The sequence below is a fragment of the Bos javanicus genome, chromosome 26, assembly GCF_032452875.1.
Source record: "Bos javanicus breed banteng chromosome 26, ARS-OSU_banteng_1.0, whole genome shotgun sequence".
Taxonomy (NCBI): domain Eukaryota; kingdom Metazoa; phylum Chordata; class Mammalia; order Artiodactyla; family Bovidae; genus Bos; species Bos javanicus.
This window is the reverse complement of record NC_083893.1, coordinates 30,259,269-30,277,528: the sequence shown is the minus strand read 5'-3', so window position 1 is coordinate 30,277,528 and position 18,260 is coordinate 30,259,269. Positions and strand designations below refer to the sequence as shown.

The 18,260-nt window shown below is 36.5% G+C and overlaps 1 protein-coding gene across 3 annotated transcripts in view; it reads right to left on the bottom strand.

Moving 5' to 3' along the window:
• The window catches only part of MXI1 (MAX interactor 1, dimerization protein), a 98,760-nt gene that overhangs the window by 44,821 nt on the left and 35,679 nt on the right, over nucleotides 1-18,260 (bottom strand). For 2 of the 3 annotated variants that reach the window (XM_061403426.1, XM_061403428.1), the window contains exon 3: nucleotides 9,357-9,386. The exons of the other annotated variant lie outside the window; for it this stretch is intronic. In XM_061403426.1, coding sequence (XP_061259410.1) covers nucleotides 9,357-9,386 — 30 coding nt within the window. The remainder of the gene's footprint in view (nucleotides 1-9,356; nucleotides 9,387-18,260) is intronic. 3 annotated transcript variants of the gene reach the window in all.

Here is an 18,260-nt window from a genome sequence, read left to right as displayed (position 1 = left end):
AATACAATATTGTAGAGTAATTAGCCTCCAAAAAATTAATTAATTAATTAAAAATAAATAAATTAAAAAAGTTTTAATGAAAGTTATGGCAAACCAATTTTGCAACTTGTTTTTTCCCTAACAAATATACATTTTTTCTAGAATGTATACACTGTACAAAGAAGTATATGTTCTTTTTAAACAAGTGTCATTCAAGCACCCCAGATGTGCAGCTAAAACCAGTTCAGATATGCTCTTCCTGCCATAGAATCCTAAACAGTCAGGTGATGTACTACTAAGAAACAATTGCCTATCCAATGGTCAAAGGTTTACTCTTATATCCTGTTCCAAGATAAAGTAGACCAAAACAAATCACTCTGTCAAAATGTCCATGCCAAATGAGGACATGTACATAGTCTAAAAAATATATTGTATTCCTTATCATGTCCAAACCACTGGGATAAACATAACTAATACATCAAAACTTCTAACAAAAAAGTTGAAATTATTTACGATATTCTAGTCTCCAAGTATATATAAATCTTTACTTCGAAAAATGCTTAACGATTTTCAACTCTTGGAGTGAGAAAAGCATAAAGACCTCACAAGTTGAGCTTGAACTCTGTCAAGTGTTTACTCTTTACAAAATTACTTGTCTTTTTCTTAGTGTGCAATATGATATCTTAATGAACTGAGTCAATTAGCCTTTTTTAAAAAAGAGTATTGACTCTCTTCTTATGATCAAAATAAAGTTCTGCACAGTAAACATTCTTTGTTATGTCACCAGGTATCAAGTTTCTTTCATATAATTTATTTACACTTTAAGAATTAAGTTTTCTATTTACCTCCTATGACACTGTTTTATTGTAATAATATGTCTTTTGAGCTAAATAAGAGAGTATTTTAAGTATTGTTATTTTCCAGTTCAGTTCAGTTGCTTAGTCGTGTCTGATTCTTTGCAACCCCATGGACTGCAGCATGCCAAGGCCTTCCTGCCCATCACCAACTCCCGGAGTTTACTCAAACTCATGTCCATTGAGTTGGTAACGCCATCCAACCATCTCATCCTCTGTCGTCCCCTCTTTCCTGCCTTCAATCTTTCCCAGCATCAGGGTCTTTTCAAATGAGTCAGTTCTTCACATCAGGTGGCCAAAGTATTGGAGTTTCAGCTTCAGCATTAGTCCTTTCAATGAATATTCAGGACTGAGTCATCATAATTCAGTATGCAATATTATTGATTATAGGTATGCTCAATATATAGCACATATAGTCATGTTTTCATTCAATGAACATTTACTAAATGACTGCTCTGTGCTAAGGGGTAAAAAAGACCAAGTCCCTGTCTTCCTGAAACTGATATTCTAGCAAAAGAAGTCAAATAACTCAAACAAATAAATAATTTATACAGATATAAATAAATGTAGAGTGACATAAAAGGCAAAATGGGATAGAGTGACTGGTGGGCACATACTATTCTCTAAGAAGACGACCTGAAAACTGGGAACTAAATAATGATAAAGGAGTAGAGCAAGGGTTTTATAAGTAAAAGAAACAGCAGGTACAAAAGCTCTAATAAGATGGAAAGAAACAACACAGTGTATTTGAGGAAAAGAAAGAAAACTGTCATCCTAGACCATATGAGATGAGGGATGGAGTGGTAGGACTTTGTCACCATAGATTTTATCTGGTTGCAACAGGAAGCCAGTGGAAGACTGTAAACAGAAATGGCATGACCTGACACATACTTTAAGAAGATCACTCTTGCTGGTATGTAAAGAATGAAATGTAAGGAGGAATGAACAGTACCAGTTAACAGAAAATAATAATCTTTTTTCTTTGTATTGTTTCTTAGTCTTCTCTCTCCCTTTCTATTCCCAATTCCATCAACTGAATACTGGTTCTTATATCCTTCTCCTACCTGGGCTATTTCAAAAATATCCAAACTAGTCTCCCTGCTTCCATAACTAGTGTATGTGTGTGTAAGTGTGCACACATGTACATGCATGCATGTGTGTGCATGTATATGTGTATGCTTTGAGCAAAAGCCTCAAAAACTCACTACTACCAACAAAATAAAATCCAAACTCCTTGCTTGACATTCAGTAACACTGCAGCCTAATATCAAAGCACCTGCCTGGCCTCACTTCCCACTACTGATGTGACAGACTGTGTTGTTGTTGTTCAGTCGCTCAGTCGTGTCTGACTCTTTGCGACCCCATGACTGCAGCACGCCAGGCTTCCCTGTCCTTCACCATCTCCGGAAGCTTGCTCAAACTCATGTCCATTGAGTCAGTGATGCCATCCAACCACTTCATCCTTTGTCATTTCTTCTCCTCCTGCCCTCAATCTTTCCCAGAACCAGGATCTTTTCCAATGAGTTGGCTCTTTGCATCAGGTGGCCAAAATTTTGGAACTTCAGCTTCAGCATCAGTCCTTCCAATGAATATTCAGGGTTGATTTCCTTTAGGATTGACTGGTTTGATCTCCATAGAGTCCAAGGGACTGTCAAGAGTCTTCTCCAAAACCACGATTCAAAAGCATCAGTTCTTCAGTGCTCAGCCTTCTCTATGGTCCAATTTTCACATCCGTACATGACTACTGGAAAACCGATAACTTTGACTATACAGACCTTCGACGGCAAAGTGATGTCTCTGCTTTTTAATATGCTATCTAGGTTCGTCACAGGTTTTCTTCCAAGGAGCAAGTCTCTTTTAATTCATGACTGCAGTCACCATCTGCAGTGATTCTGGAGCCCAAGAAAATAAAGTATATCACTGTTTTCACTTTTTCTCCATCTATTTGCCATGAAGTGATGGGGCTAGATGCCATGATCTTCATTTTTTGAATGTTGAGTTTTAAGCCAGCTTTTTCATTTATCTCCTCTTCACTCTCATCAGGAGGTTTTTAGTTCCTCTTCACTTTCTGCCATTAGAGTCGTATCATCTGCATATCTGAGGTTGTTGATATTCAACTTAATACTATGACTATGTTAATCTTGATAGCATGTGAAATGAACACAATTGTAAGGTAGTTTGAACATTCTTTGGCATTGCCTTTCTTTGGAACTGGAATGAAAACTGACTTTTTGCAGTCCTGTGGCCACCATTGCATTTTCCAAATTTGCTCTTACTCGACTCTTTCACTCTATAAGGTCTACTCAGTTTTTCCTGGACAGAGCTTATGACTTCCTGCTTCCATGGCTCTGATCCCTTTCCTTAATCTTTCCTTAAATTCAAAGTCTCTCTTTTCTTCATGGCTCAAGAAACATTCTCCTTGACTATCCAGGCAGTAGCTGTTCTGTTTGACTATAACCATAGCATTTTACACCATGACCCAGAATATACAAGTTTCACAAATCTACATTTACCTTTACTTCAAACAATGCTCTTTGGTATTTCCTATCCTATTCTATTTCTTTTTCAAATGACTCACTAAAATGACTGCACAGACTACTTAACAGGTTTCAATCTTCAGTTTAAAAAACACTTTAAATGCATCTTTCTAGGCAGCATTGGTAACTTAACCAAATCCTGACATTGAAAGAGGAAACTTATATCAAACTACAGTGGCCTTAATCTTAATGGTAAGTGCATGCGTGCTAAGTCACTTCAGTGATGTCCAAGTCTGTGTGACCCCCATGGACTGTAGCCCACCAGGTTTCCCCTGACCATGGGATTCTCCAGGCAAGAATGCTGACGTGAGTTGCCACGCCCTCCTCCAGGAGATTTTTCCCAACCCAGGGATCAAACCTGCATCTCTTATGTCTCCTGCACTGGCAGGAGGGTTTTAACTTTTTTTTTTTTTTTTTTTACCACTAGTGCCACCTGGGAAGCCCAATCTTAATGGTAGGACAGGGTATTTTATATGTCACTTTATCTACCACGATGCCACACATAGTATTTATTTATTTATTTTTAAACACACATAGTATTTATTAATCCTTACTGAAGAGAAAGGCTATCTGCAACCAGACAGGATCATGATTAAGACTGTTTTGTGTTCACATCATCTTGTTTCAAACTGTAGTTATGAGGTCAAAATGGTTAGTTTTCAACAACACTTTGATCTATTCTTTCTGCTTTCCTACCTTACAGGATTAAATAATGGTTTTGCAAGGTGAGAGAACACAATAAGTATTCAACAAACACTCATTTTCACCTTTTCTTCAGAGGTATGAGAAAATCTCTATATGGAGGACACCTACTACCATTCACTGGGCATCTTCTCTTCTATCACAGGTACTCGGGTACTTCTGCTCTGCCTAGGAAGGCATTATAAGTCCAGCATCCTCATGTGGTCCTTTTAGATTTGCCAAAGTTGGGATAAGAGTAAGCCTTTTGTTTCAACAGAATGACAGTTATTAAGGTTGAATGGCCTCTCCTGCTGTCAGCACTAAGGTACTTGACCATTAAAGTTCTATTAAAGTTGTTGACTCTTTCAAAAACATCTTCAGTAATTTGAATTAAGAAAATGAAAAAGCAAGGAAGTAATCTAAAATCTGCACTGAATGGTTTTTTCTCTGGCAAAGGACCCAACTTTTAAGATAAGCCAATGGGGCAATGTAAATTCCTAATTCTCAAATCTCAAAGACTCAAAGGTAAAATTAATTTTACCAGGAGCTGATTCCCATAGGCTCCTGAGGAAGGCAAAGCATCTACAGGTACTTCACTTCCACCTCCTGAGTCTGTGATGACCCACTGCAGGTCTAGGGAGACAAGGCGAATACACAGTAACAAATGCTCTATACCACCTAGACCAGGCTCAGGCTTTTAGGCAGAAATAAGCCTCCAGGACCTATCTAAGAAAGAATCTGAATTTCTTTATCAGCTCTAAAACTACCTAAAGGCTGCAGGCATCCTGGGATAACTGTGGGCCAGAGTAAACTACTCTGTGCTCCAGACCCTCTGAAATCTGGAAGTATGAACCTCAGCATTCATTGCAATTGTCTCCTCAAGGCCAGACCCAGGGCTTCAGCAATGTTAGGGCTTTAAGACAGCCATCTGGAATTACTCATCATTCACTAACAATGTAAAATCGTCTACTCTAATTCTCCCTGCATTGCTCCAGTAAAAAACACTTAACTCAGAGAAGCTTTATATGCAAGATTTTAGAACTAAGCCCCGCCCCCCCCCAAAAAAACCCCAAAACTTTTGACATGAAAGTATTATACCTAGAATGGCAAAATTTCAAAAATATGAACTGCTTCACGAATATTTTTTAAGAATGAAAACAAAATTGAATCACTCTTTTGACAGTGAATTACTCTCCTCATTACACTGAAAAGCAAATGAAAGGTAAAGCCAAAATTCTATTTATTTTAAAAGATGTCAAATCTAGGTTAAATTTTTTTAACATTTCAAATAAAAACAGCGTCTTGGAAAAAAGAGCTATTAAATAGAACTTGGAAGGGCCTTAAAAAGTATAATAACAATACAGGCTTAAATATTAACAATATTCTTGTGTTACTTTCTTGCTATTTGGCTAAAACATCTCCCTCCTCCACCTTTAAATCATCCTGTGTCTACCAATATTTTTGCTTTTTTTCGTTAGATCCACTTTTCAGAAATAGAGCACAGGTTATTAGACTGGATTCTTCCTTTAGTACTCATCCTCTGACACATTCCACTAAATTAGAGATTTATTTATATTGATAAATAACCCTTTTAAAAACAAATATATCTTGGGGAAAAAAAGATTAATTCTATATTACCTTTCAACCTCAAGGAAGAGAAGGAGGGAGGGAAAAAGAAGAGGAGAGAAGGGAGAAAGAAGACCTAATCTGAGGAAAAAAGACATTAGGACTACCAGAAGAGGACAGAAAAGGATGAGTGAATCATGCCTTAAGAGAGGGAGACTAGGAAACCAGCCAGAAAGCCTTAGACCTAAGTAAGTAAAATGGAAACAAAAAGCCTTCACTGGACACAGCAGAGATTATGTACAATTAAGGCGATAAAAGCTATGTCTGTTACACCAGCACTACAGACAAATAAGTACTAGATTAAACAATTTACAAGGCACAGCAAAGAAATGCTATGGGTGATAAGGTTATCAATAAGTCATAATTGATATACAGAATGCATTAAACCAAGTTTACGCAAAGATTTTAAAAGCGCCATTCCAAATAGTTTACTTAAAGAAAGAGTCTCTTTAGTTTTAAATGTTTTTGCTAGATTTCCAATGAGGGTCTCCCAAGGACCACATTCAAGTAGGTGAAATAATTATAAAAGCCACATGTTTATCAGTATTTAAAACATATGGCTCAAAATACACTCTGTGCTCTAAAGGTCAAAATAAGGTTTTATTTTTAGAATCTTCAAAGCTGTCATTTCTTGGTCTTTTTGCCATGTTTAAGCTAGCCAGATACTTCTTTTAATATGATAGAAATATAAGGCAGAAAAGAGATTCTTTAAAGCATTTCCTGCCAAACTGCTTTGCCTCAAACTAGCAAAACGTCTTTGACTAGACCACTGAACTATGCTTCAGTTTTATCCTTCACTTAATATTAAAGCTAACATCTTCTGATACATGTCAAATACTAGACACCAAGGTTACAAACTGAACAAAAGAGAATCCCTACCTTTGAGGCAGTCAGAATCATTTGACAGAAAGAGACATATAAACAAATAATTATAAGACTACCTGATTAAGTTTCATAATAGGAGATATGAACAGAGCATTGTGCAAATAAAGTAGTAAAAGCCACGAAATGAGCCTGGAGGACTATGCTAAGCCTTTTCAAGAGAATTTGACATTTAAATTCATCTGCAGTGAGGCAGTTGGGTTAGTCAATCTGTAAGGACCCTTCTATTTTAAAAAGGGCAGGACAAAAAGTTGAAGGTCATAGAGATCTTGTTTGTCAAAAGGGCTGGTGTACCTAGCCATTCTACTTCTGGGTATTTATCCAAAGGACTTCCCTGTAGCTCAAATGGTAAAGAACTTGCCTACGATGCAGGAGACCAGGGTTCGATCCCTGGGTTGGGAAGTTCCTCTGGAGAAGGGAATGGCAATCCACTCCAGTATTCCTGCCTGGAGAATCCCATAGACAGAGAACCTGGCGGGCCACAGTCCGTGGGGTCGCAAAGAGTCAAACACGACTGAGCGACTAACACACACACACACATCTGAAGGACAGGAAAACACTAATTTGAGAAGATATATGTACCCCTATGTTCACTGGAGCATTACCTACAATAGCGAAGACATGGAAGCAACCTAAGCGCCCACGGATGGATGGATGGATGATATGCTATGTGTGCATGGTGGCTCAGACAGTAAAGAATATGCCTGCAATGTGGGAGAGCTGGGTTTGATCCCTGGGTTGGGAAGATCCCCTGCAGGACAGCATGGGAATCCACTCTAGTATTATTGCCTGGAGAATCCCCATGGACAGAGGAGCCTAGCAGGCTACAGTCCAAGGGGTCACAAAGAGTCAGACACAACTAAGTGACTAAGCACAGCACAGTGTGTGTGTGTATATATACACACACACACACATTCATATGTGTGTGTGAGCGCGCACACGTGTGCACATGATGGAAAACTACTCAATCATAAAAAAGAATGAAATCTGCCATCTGTGACAATAGTAATGAACCTTGAAGGTATTATGCCAAGTGAAATAAGCCAGAGAAAGACAAATACCTATGATTTCACTCATGTGGAATATAAAAGAACAAAATAAAACAAAAACAAACTTACAGATAAAGAGAACAGATTAGTTCTCTGATCTGGTTACCAGAGGGGAAGGAGGTTGTAGCACAGGGTGAAATGGATGAAGGGGGTCAACTATATGGTGATCACTTTTTAGTGCATAATGCTTCAAAATATAGTGCTATACACCTGAAACTAACATAATTTAAAAAACAGTTGATGTAAATAATTCCAGTTTATTGCTTATTAATTTAACTTCTGTATCCAAAAGAGAATATTTCACTTGTACATTGCTCATCATCTCTCCCAAACTTGTCCTCTTACTATACTCCTTTTCTTGGTAAATAGTTGCTGCTGCTAAGTCACTTCAGTCGTGTCCAACTCTGTGCGACCCCATAGGTGGCAGCCCACCTGGCTCCCCGGTCCCTGGGATTCTCTAGGCAAGAACACTTACCATCTAAAACTTAAGCTTCTATAGTCAACTCATCACCAGTTTCTATTATATTCTATACTATTTCTATATTCTATTTCCAGTTGCTACCACTATCTCTTACAGTGGAGGCTTCCTGTGGCCTCCAAAAGAGTTTTCCTGTCTCTGAGATCTCTTCTGCCAATCAACCAATTCTTTACATGGTAGCCAAAGTGATTCTTCCAAAACACAAATCTGATCATATTTCAATTCACCTTAAAATCATACAACTACTTCTATTGTTCCCAGAAGAAGTCCAAACTCTTCAGTGTAACTGTCCACATCTGGCTTGGCTTACCTTGTGCTACAGTCTTTTATATTCATATTGAACTTCTCACATGTGTGTGTGCTTCTAAGTCGCTTCAGTTGTGTCTAACTTGGTGCAGCCCTATGGACTGTAGCATACCAGGCTGCTCTGTCCAAGGAATTCTCCAGGCAAGAATACTGGAGTGTGTTGCCATGCCCTCCTCCAGGGGATCTCCCTGACCCAGGGATCAAACCCATGTCTCTTACATCTCCTGCATTGATTGGCAGACAGGCTCTTTATCACTAGCATCACCTGGGAAGCAGTTTCCTCAATAAACAAAGCTCACTATCCTCTAAAAAGCATTCCAAGATTCCTTCAAGAGATAATCAAGTAACCTTCAAAAATGATCTTTCAGGATCCTCTGCTTTTCTATCACCATATTTACCACACTACACAGTATTGTAACTACTTATCTGTCTCCCGCAGGAAGCTATAAATTCCTTAAGGTCAGAAACTGCCTTACACATTCTTGTCTTTCTTATGTAAAGCATCATACCTGCCTGGCACTGACATATAGATGGTACTAGATAAAGATTTGTTGAATGCATGAATAAATGAATGAATGAAAGAACAAACTGCAAAGAAAGAGAAATTCAGTGTCCTACAACTTGCCATAACAGTTATTAGCAACATTACAGAAACCTAATCCTTTAGCAAGACCATATTTAAGACATGAGCCTATCACAATTAACCTGTTTCCAAAGACAGATATAAAGAAGGCTCAACATAAACCCAAAATTCAAATGAACTTGAAGTGTGTTTATGTCTTCCAGTTTAGACAGCATAAACTTACTACTTTTGGGAGATAATACACATGTATCCTAATTATGATATATTACACATGTAAAAAAGTTTTAACTACATATGCAATATTATATTTTCACAGGTCAAGTGTTGAGTTTGCTTTATGAAAGCTACATATATGAAAGCTACACCTCATCATTGACTCACCGATTCTTTTCCAGCTCATTGTGTGTAGACCTAAAAGGGAGGGAAAAAAGGGGGGAGAAGAGAGTTAGCCATGTTGTGTTGCTAAGGCTATAAGAAGGGGGGTTAGTTTAGGTATTGCTAAATAAATTCATTGAGTGAATTTAACAATGCAATATATGGACAGACTTTTAGCTATCTCACTCATCAAGAAGTAGTACTCTATGTTCATTAAGACTTCAGATAGAGCATTTTCAGTTAACAACTAAATATTTTGAAATTAGAATCTTACTGTTATTTTTAATAAAATTAATATGAGCACATGTTCTCTTGCCCACTTCTAGGGTCCTACATTTTACTGGTTTGTAGACTTTTTATCAGAAAATTTAATTCAAACATATTCCCATTCTTTTGTTTTTTAAAAAAAACAGTGTGTGTACTTCCGTGTCTTCTATCTCCATTTACCCACTCTTATACAGGGAGAGAAAAAGTTTTGGCCAGCACAGAAGCTGAAATAGGTTTGCCTTATTGCTAAGCGATACAGACAAATTCAAGCCTCTTTGTATGTGAAACATAAACCAAAAATGTCACACAAGGAAAAAACAACATCAACAGAAAAGATATATTACTAAAATAAAAAAACACAGTTTTAAAAGACTGGGAGGATATACCTCAAAAGGCTAACAATAGTTGTCTTTGTGAGTTTTTTCATTTTACTTACAACTATTTGTTATAATAATATTACTTACCATCTATTGAACAAGTTGAGTGTTTGCTCAACAGTTAACATACATTATCTCATTTTATCCTCCAAGCACCCCTTGTTTTATAAACAAGAATGCTGAGACTCTGAGAGGTAAAAAGACATGATCTTGTCCTAAGAGTTTTAAGTTGCAGCCATGATTTAAGCCCATGTCTTTCTTACTCCAAACCCCAACTTCCTTTTTTAAAAAAAAATTGATTTATTTCAAACCCCAATTTCTTAACTATTTAGTGACAAGCAATATTGAAAAGAGACTAAGAGCACGGACTCTAAGGCCAGACTGCCTTGGATCAAATATTGTGTTGCCTTTTAAAAATCTCTTCATTTCTCTGTGCTCAGCTTTATCATCTATGAAACAGGAAAATAACAGTATTTGCCTCATAAGATTGTAATGAGAAATATACATGTTTACACTGAACAACAAAATAAACTCGATCTAAAGTTAACTACTATTAGAATGTCATACTAAGTTCTCCTGAACAAACATTTTTACAACAATTTAGCATTAAAAATAACAAAATTTTATAAAGAAATATTTAAGTTCCTATCATCAAAACTGCAGAGAAGGCAATGGCAACCCACTCCAGTACTCTTGCCTGGAAAATCTCATGGATGGAGGACCCTGGTAGGCTGCAGTCCATGGGGTTGCTGTGAGTTGGACATGACTGAGCGACTTCACTTTCACTTTTCACTTTCATGCATTGGAGAAGGAAATGGCAACCCACTCCAGTGTTCTTGCCTGGAGAATCCCAGGGACAGGGGAGCCTGGTGGACTGCTGTCTATAGGGTCGCACAGAGTCGGACACGACTGAAGCGACACAGCAGCAGCAGCATCAAAACTGAAACTTCAATCATTTAGTGTTTTCTGATTAATGTCAAAAGCCTTCAGAATATTTAATTACTGATTACTTTAATCTGATTTATTATTCTAATGGATATTTAATAATCAAATTCCTAAACTTCAACAATATTTTTATCAGTCTCATAATTTGTGGAAATTTTACTCACTGTCTTAGTTCAAGAGCCAAAAGGCTTCTTTGAGTTACTGTCTACTGTCCACCTTTTGCTTTCTTAGCATTATCGTAAGGTCCAAGTGACAAATGATAAAAACGACTGATCTTCATTTTCAACAGATTATCTTAATAAGAAAACACCCCTCTCAAAAGAGAGAAATTTTAAAAAATCTCAGGATGCTTTAAGAGTTCAGCCAAATTAATGGCAAGGATATGTACGATTCAGAAGAAGCTATAAAAACAGACTTCTTAGTATAACACAAACTCAGACCTCAAAACTCAATAAATAAATTACATCCAAATCTCTACCACACATAAGTATTTATAAACAGGTTTAAGTTCTTTCTTGTTTGAATGAAATGTCAAACTAAATAAGTTAGAAGAGGTAATAGGTATGTTTTAAAGAGATTTAAAAAAAACATTGTTCAAAATTTGAAAGGGTGATCAATAATAAAATTTCCCCAAAATAAGACATCCCCACTTGGTGAGTAAATTTTGGTTTAATTGCCTTTTACTGAAAAGAAAACTCAGAACAAGTAAAACAAAAACAATGAAATGCTAAAGTAATAAATGAAACAATGTATTTAGAGAGAGGTATTTACCATATACTTATTCCAAACAGCATGGCATCCCACATATGGAGTTAAATGCAAAAGACACATACCCAAAGATAACCAACTGCTGAATTCCAGTATTATATTGAACCTATTATCAAAGCTAGCACCAAAAGAACGTTATCTGAACCACTGCTGTGAACAAAATTAAAACAGCAGGTTCTTCCCACCTCTCTCAGATTTTTATTATTTATCTTCTTCCTAAAAAATATTAAATGATAGCTAAGAATAAGAACTTTTTCACAAAACCAGAAAACACATGCCATATCTAGTTATATCACTAGTAAAATTTAACAAGATTTCCAAATACCAAGAAGCAAAAATGATCACATATATACTAATCTTTATCATATTGCCATGTTCCCTCAACTTAAAAAAAAATCCATCAGTAGTGTTTACTCCTATTTTGATGACATTTTTGCCTCTAATATCAGGTCAACAAATACTGCAAGTTTTCAATGTTCAAAACTATCTTAGGCTGCAAGGAATCACAGTCTCTAGCTGGTAGATTAAGACATATACAGGAATAATTACGTAAAATAAATTAGGCAAAATAAATACACGAAGAAAGGTACAAACTATTCTGAGAGTCTAAAGAAGGCAGTGTTTAGTTACAAATGGGGCTCTCAGAAAATGGGGCTTTAGGAAAGGGAGCACTTGGTCTGGGGCTTTTGCTACTACCAGAAACTAGACCTGGTAGGGAGAAGACATTTCAAGTGTGAAAAGGATATAGCAGAAGCAAAACAAGCTGAGTTGTGAAGTCCAAAGCAAAAATCACAGAATAAAAATGGAAAAAAAGTTCGGAGTTTAAATATTAGCCCTATCACTCACATTAGCTGTAGAACTTTGAACAAATTATTTAACTTTTCTAGTTAACAGTTTTCTCATTTGTAAAATTGGAGTAACATCACATGCCTTGACTGGGTGGGTTACTCTGAAAATTAGAGAGTAATGTAAAAGCATCAGCATATAGTAAGTATTCAGTAAATGCTAGCCACTGCAAATAGTCTTATTATTTTTAACAAGACTGAAAATATACTACCTAAAACAATGTTAAACATATTACATGGGGCAACAGATTGAGAGTTCTCAGTAACACTTGGAACTAGCCTGGAAACAAACGAACAACAATAACAACTAAAAAAGAAACTAAAGGAAAATATAAGTGTTTTGATCATTTAGTTGACTGTGAGGACTCTAGAAGACTGAAAGCATGATAGAGAGGAAGACGTCTAATACATACATGGAAAAAATAATGATCCAAACAGTGCTGGCAAACAGAGTAGCTGAACACGTCACATCCCAGCACACGCAGAAGCAACCTTCCTGGGCTTGCTTCCCTGAGCCTATGTGTCCAACCAAGCCTTTCCAATAATATGCCATTAAAATAGTCCATTATGCTAAATTCCCTATAAAGCTGGAATGTTCTGAATAATCCATCTGGTTAGCACACTTTTCTTCTCCTAACAAAAATGCACCTCTGAAAGTAAACCCTATGAACTGTCTTCCTTTCAGACACCCTTCCTCTGAACGCTTAACAACTTCCAAGGACAGGAATAAAGACATTTCTATTATTTATCATCAAATCACAGATAATCTTTTTCACAAATAACATCCCTCTAAGAGACATGGTAACACATTCCCTATTTGAATGGGAGTCATTATCTCAACCAGATCTGTGATTTTTCATTGACTACAACACTGCTCTAATACATAAACTTTTAATTCTTTAGGGTGCAGTTTGGTGGCAGTCAATGAAATGAAGCATAGAATTGAAAGTGCACAAAATGGTACTGTTTGGCTCAAGACTAGTACCACCACAGAAGGAAAATAAAAGACCCCATTCCCAGAATTAATATTCTCTTTCAACAAAAGAAAAGACCTCTATCTTTGTTGGATTAATGAGCCAGCCCCTAATTTAACACTCTCATTTCACTTACTTTCCAATCCTGAAGTGCCTAAGGGATAGTGTCCTCCACACAATGAAAAAAAAAACACATTCTATGAAGCTAAGTGAGTATTTTCTAACTGTATCCTAAAGCTTATACTTCAGCTCTGTTAGAGCAGAGGTCTCTGAAGTATATACCTGAAGGGGGTTGAAAAAGAACTAGCTGAATAGTAAAACTTCTGTTTATTCTTCTTCTTCACTTTTATATGTAACCTTAATACTCTGGTATTTATAAAATATTAGTACAGCCATACATGTATAAAATTACGAATACATACAAATATATTAGGTATATTTTTTGCAGCTAGTGGTACATAAGTGGTCAATAAAGTTTGAAGAACACTATAATAGAAGAAAATCATGCTTACTGCCAATAAAGTAATTATTTCAAAGAAGTAGTTTTATACATTTGTTTCTATCCTCAAAAAAAATGTTTTAAATATTCTTAAAAAAACATTAAAGACAGTAAAACTTTAATACTGTAGATAGGGAAAATGCCTCATAAGAAATGTATTATTTCTTTCTTAACAATAACAAAAACAAACACAATAACTAACACCATAAAAAAGTGCCTAAAAAGGATGCAGAGCAATAACTACAATTAATAACTTACATATCAAAGTTGAATATCAGCATATCTTATGACTCAGCATTCCCCCTTGCAAGCATATACCAATCTAATATATATACACATATGTTTGTTAAAGGACACAAGAGAATACTCATTCTTTTCATACTAGCCAAAAACTGGAAACTCAAATGTCCATCAACAGTATTAGGTTGGTACAAATGTAATTACGGTTTCTGACCATAAATTTTAAATCATATAACTAGGCTCAAACACATCTTTATTAATCAAAATAGGAACCAATACCATCAATACATTTTTGCCAATGAGAAATAAATTTGTTTATTCCTGTAGCATCAAAATCATGCCTCAGGATTTGACAAACTCTTGAAAAGCATTTTCTGCATCCTTCTGGTTATGAAAGCAGTTTTCCTGCAAAAAGTTGTCGAGATGCTTGAAGAAGTGGTAGTTGATTGGCGAGAGGTCAGGTGAGTAAGGTGGATGAGGCAAAACTTCGTAGCTCAGTTCGTTCAATGTTTGGAGCGTCGGCTGTGCAACTTGCAGGCGGCCTTGTGGTGGAGAAGAATCGGGCCCTTTCAGCTGACCAGTGCCAGGCGGGGGCGTTTTAGTGTCCAGTGCATCCCATCCATTTGCTGAGCAAACATATCAGATGTAGTGGTTTTGCAGGGATTCAGAAAGCTGCAGTGGATCAGACTGCCAGCAGACCACAAAACAGTGACCATGACCATTTTTTAGTGTAAGTTTGGCTTTTGGAAGTGCTTCAGAGCTGCTTCTCAGTCCAGCCACTAAGTTGGTCTTTGATAGTTGTCATATAAAATCCACTTTTCTTTGCACATCACAATCTGGCTGAGAAATGCTTCACTGTTGTGTGTAGAGTAAGAGATGACAACACTTCAAAATGACAATTTTCTTGGTTTGCAGTCAGCTAATGAGACACCCACTTATCGAGCTTTCCCACCTTTCCAATTTGCTTCAAATGCCAAATGACGGTAGAATGATTGATGCTGAGTTATTTGGCAACTTCTCATGCAGCTGTAAGAGGATCAGCTTCAACGATGGCTCTCAATTGGTCATTTCTACTTTTGATGGCCAGCCACTGCACTCCTCATCTTCAAGGCTCTCTTTTCCTTTGCAAAACTGCTTGAACCACCACTGAACTTGATGTTCATTAGCAGTTCCTGTGCCAAACGTGTTGTTGATATTGTGAGTTGTCTCCTCTACTTTACAACCCATTTTGAACTCAAATAAGAAAATCACTCAAATTTGCTTTTTGCCTAACATAATTTCCATAGTCTAAAATAAATATAAAATAAACAGCAATGTCATTAGCAAAATATAAGAAGTCAGAAATGCACATTAAAATGATGCATAACATAATGACATTTATTTAAGAATGTATTCCAATATCAAATGGCAAATTTCAACAATGCGAAACTGCAATTACTTTTGCACCAACCTAACAGAATGGATGAATAAATTGTGGAACATTCATATAATACTATAGAGCACTGATAATGAACAATTCTCATGCAATAACATGGATGAATTTTCATAATTTCAACACAATGCTGAATGAAAAAAGGCAGACACAAAGATACATACTGCCTAACTCCATTCAAGTAAAGTAAAAAACCGGCAAAACTAATGGTATCAAAAAAAGATTGGTGGTTACCTGGGGTAGGGCTGACAGTGAGTCTATAATATCTTATTTCTCAACCTTTGTGAAAATGTATCAAGCTATACACTTAGGATTTATATACTCTTCTGTATGTACGTTTTCAAAAAAGATGAAAAAAATTTAAAAATAACACATGAATCAAATTGAGTAAAAATCAGTTGTAAGTACTAAAATCATACAGAGTAAGTTCTCCAAGTAGAAATCAGTAACAATAAGATAACTAGAAAAATAGCAGTACTTAGAAAATAAGCGACAAATCAAAGAACAAATGATAGAGAAATTAGAAGGTATTCTGAACTGAATAATGAAAACAGAACATACTAAAATTTGTTGGATGTATCTAAAACAGTACTTTTAAATATTTAGCATTAAATTCTTCTATTAGTTAAAAAAAAAAAGGCTAAAAATCAATGGTCTAGCTTCAACCTTAAGAAGCTACAAAAAGAAGAGCAAATTAAACTCAGTGAAATACAGGAAGGAAATAAGAAGTTGCAGGTTAAAAAAAAATCACAAAGAAAACAAATTATCTTCAGTTGGATGATAAAGAAATACAACATTTCAAAATTTGCAGAGTGCAGCTAAAGCAGTGTTTAGGAAAAAATGTTTCTAGCTTTAAATCCTTTGGGGTAGGAGGTAGGGGTGGACTACAAAATCAATTCTCCCACCTTTAGAAGGTGGAAAAGAACCAAACTAAGCCTACAGAAGGGGAGCAGTGGATCTCGGCTGGGGGCTGTTCTTCCCACCAGAAGACATCTGGTCATGTCTGGAGATATTTTTAGGTTTCCCTGGTGGCTCAGTGGTAAAGATTCAGTGTGCAATGCAGGAGTTGCAGGAGATCCAGGTTCAGTCCCCGGGTTGGGACGATCCCCTGGAGGAAAGCACGGAAATCCACGCCAGTATTCTTGCCTGGAGAATCCCATGGACAGAGGAGCCTAGCAGGCTACAGTCCATAGTGTCGCAGAGAGTCAGACACAACTGAAGCGACTTAGCACGCATGCATGTACAGAGATATTTGGTTATCATACCGGGGAGATACTACTGTATTCTTCGAGGAGAGGCCAGGGATGCTGCTAAACATCCAGTGATGCTCAGAACAGAATTATTTGGTCTATAATGTCAATAGCACTGGGGCTGAAAAACTCTCAAGTAGAGGAAGAAATAAGAAAGCCAAGAACAGGAATTAACAAAATAGGAGACAGGAAACAAGAGAGAGTAAAACTGATGAACCTCTTCAAAGATTGATGAAGAAAAAAGGCAAAAATTACCAATACAAAAAAACCCCAAACAAACCAATTCTCAGGGATGAAAGAGAACACATCACTACAGATACAACACACAACAGAGGATAATGAAATACTATTATGAACAGCTTATGCTAATAAATTCCACCTTGAGATGAAATGGACAAATTTCTTGAAATATAAAAATTATCAAAACTAACTCAAGAAGAAACAGAAACCATGAATAGTCTTGCATCTATTAAAGAAATTGAATTTATAATAAAAAACCTGCCCACAAAAAACAACCCTCTAAGCCCAGAAGTATTCATTGGCAAATCTTACCAAGCATTTATGGAATAAATCATACTAATTCTATAGAAGTATTTCAAAAGATAAAGGAAATGGTAACATCTCCCAAATCATCTTGGGGATTATATTATCCTGATATCAAAACCTGACAAATTACACTGAAAAACAAAACCACACATTACCATTCCCTTGTGAACACAGACACAAAAATTCTTAACAAAATACTAGCACATTTATAGAAACTATCAGTTTTACAATTAAAAAAAAAAAAGCTTGCCTGGTCTTTGTCTCAACTTCCAAGGACAGAGCTTTTGAACCTTTGTAATTTCCTCAGTTATAGGAATTTCCTCAGTTAGAGCCCTTGGACCACAACTGAGTTTGTGCTAAGGAAATGACTTTAAATCAGGCGTTAGTTATGCCAGAAAGATCAATCATGTAATTAGAGGATTTGGGCTTTAAAAGCAACTGAGAGCAGCCAACCTCTGGGGAGAAGAGGGTCAGAGAGATGGAGTTCAATCACATGGTCAAGGATTCAATCAATTGTGACTACATAACAATATGGGAAAAAAACAAAAACAAATCCCTAGAATCCAAGGTTCAGATGAGCTTACTGGTTGAGGAATACATCAATCTGCCAGAAGGGTAGGGCATTCTGATTCTCTAGGAAGAGGACACAAAAGTTTCATGCCCAGGACTCTCTCAGACCTCACCCTATGCATTTCTTCATTTGGCTGGTCCTGATTCATATTATTTATAATAAAACTTGAAATTGTAAGTATAGTACTTTCATGAGT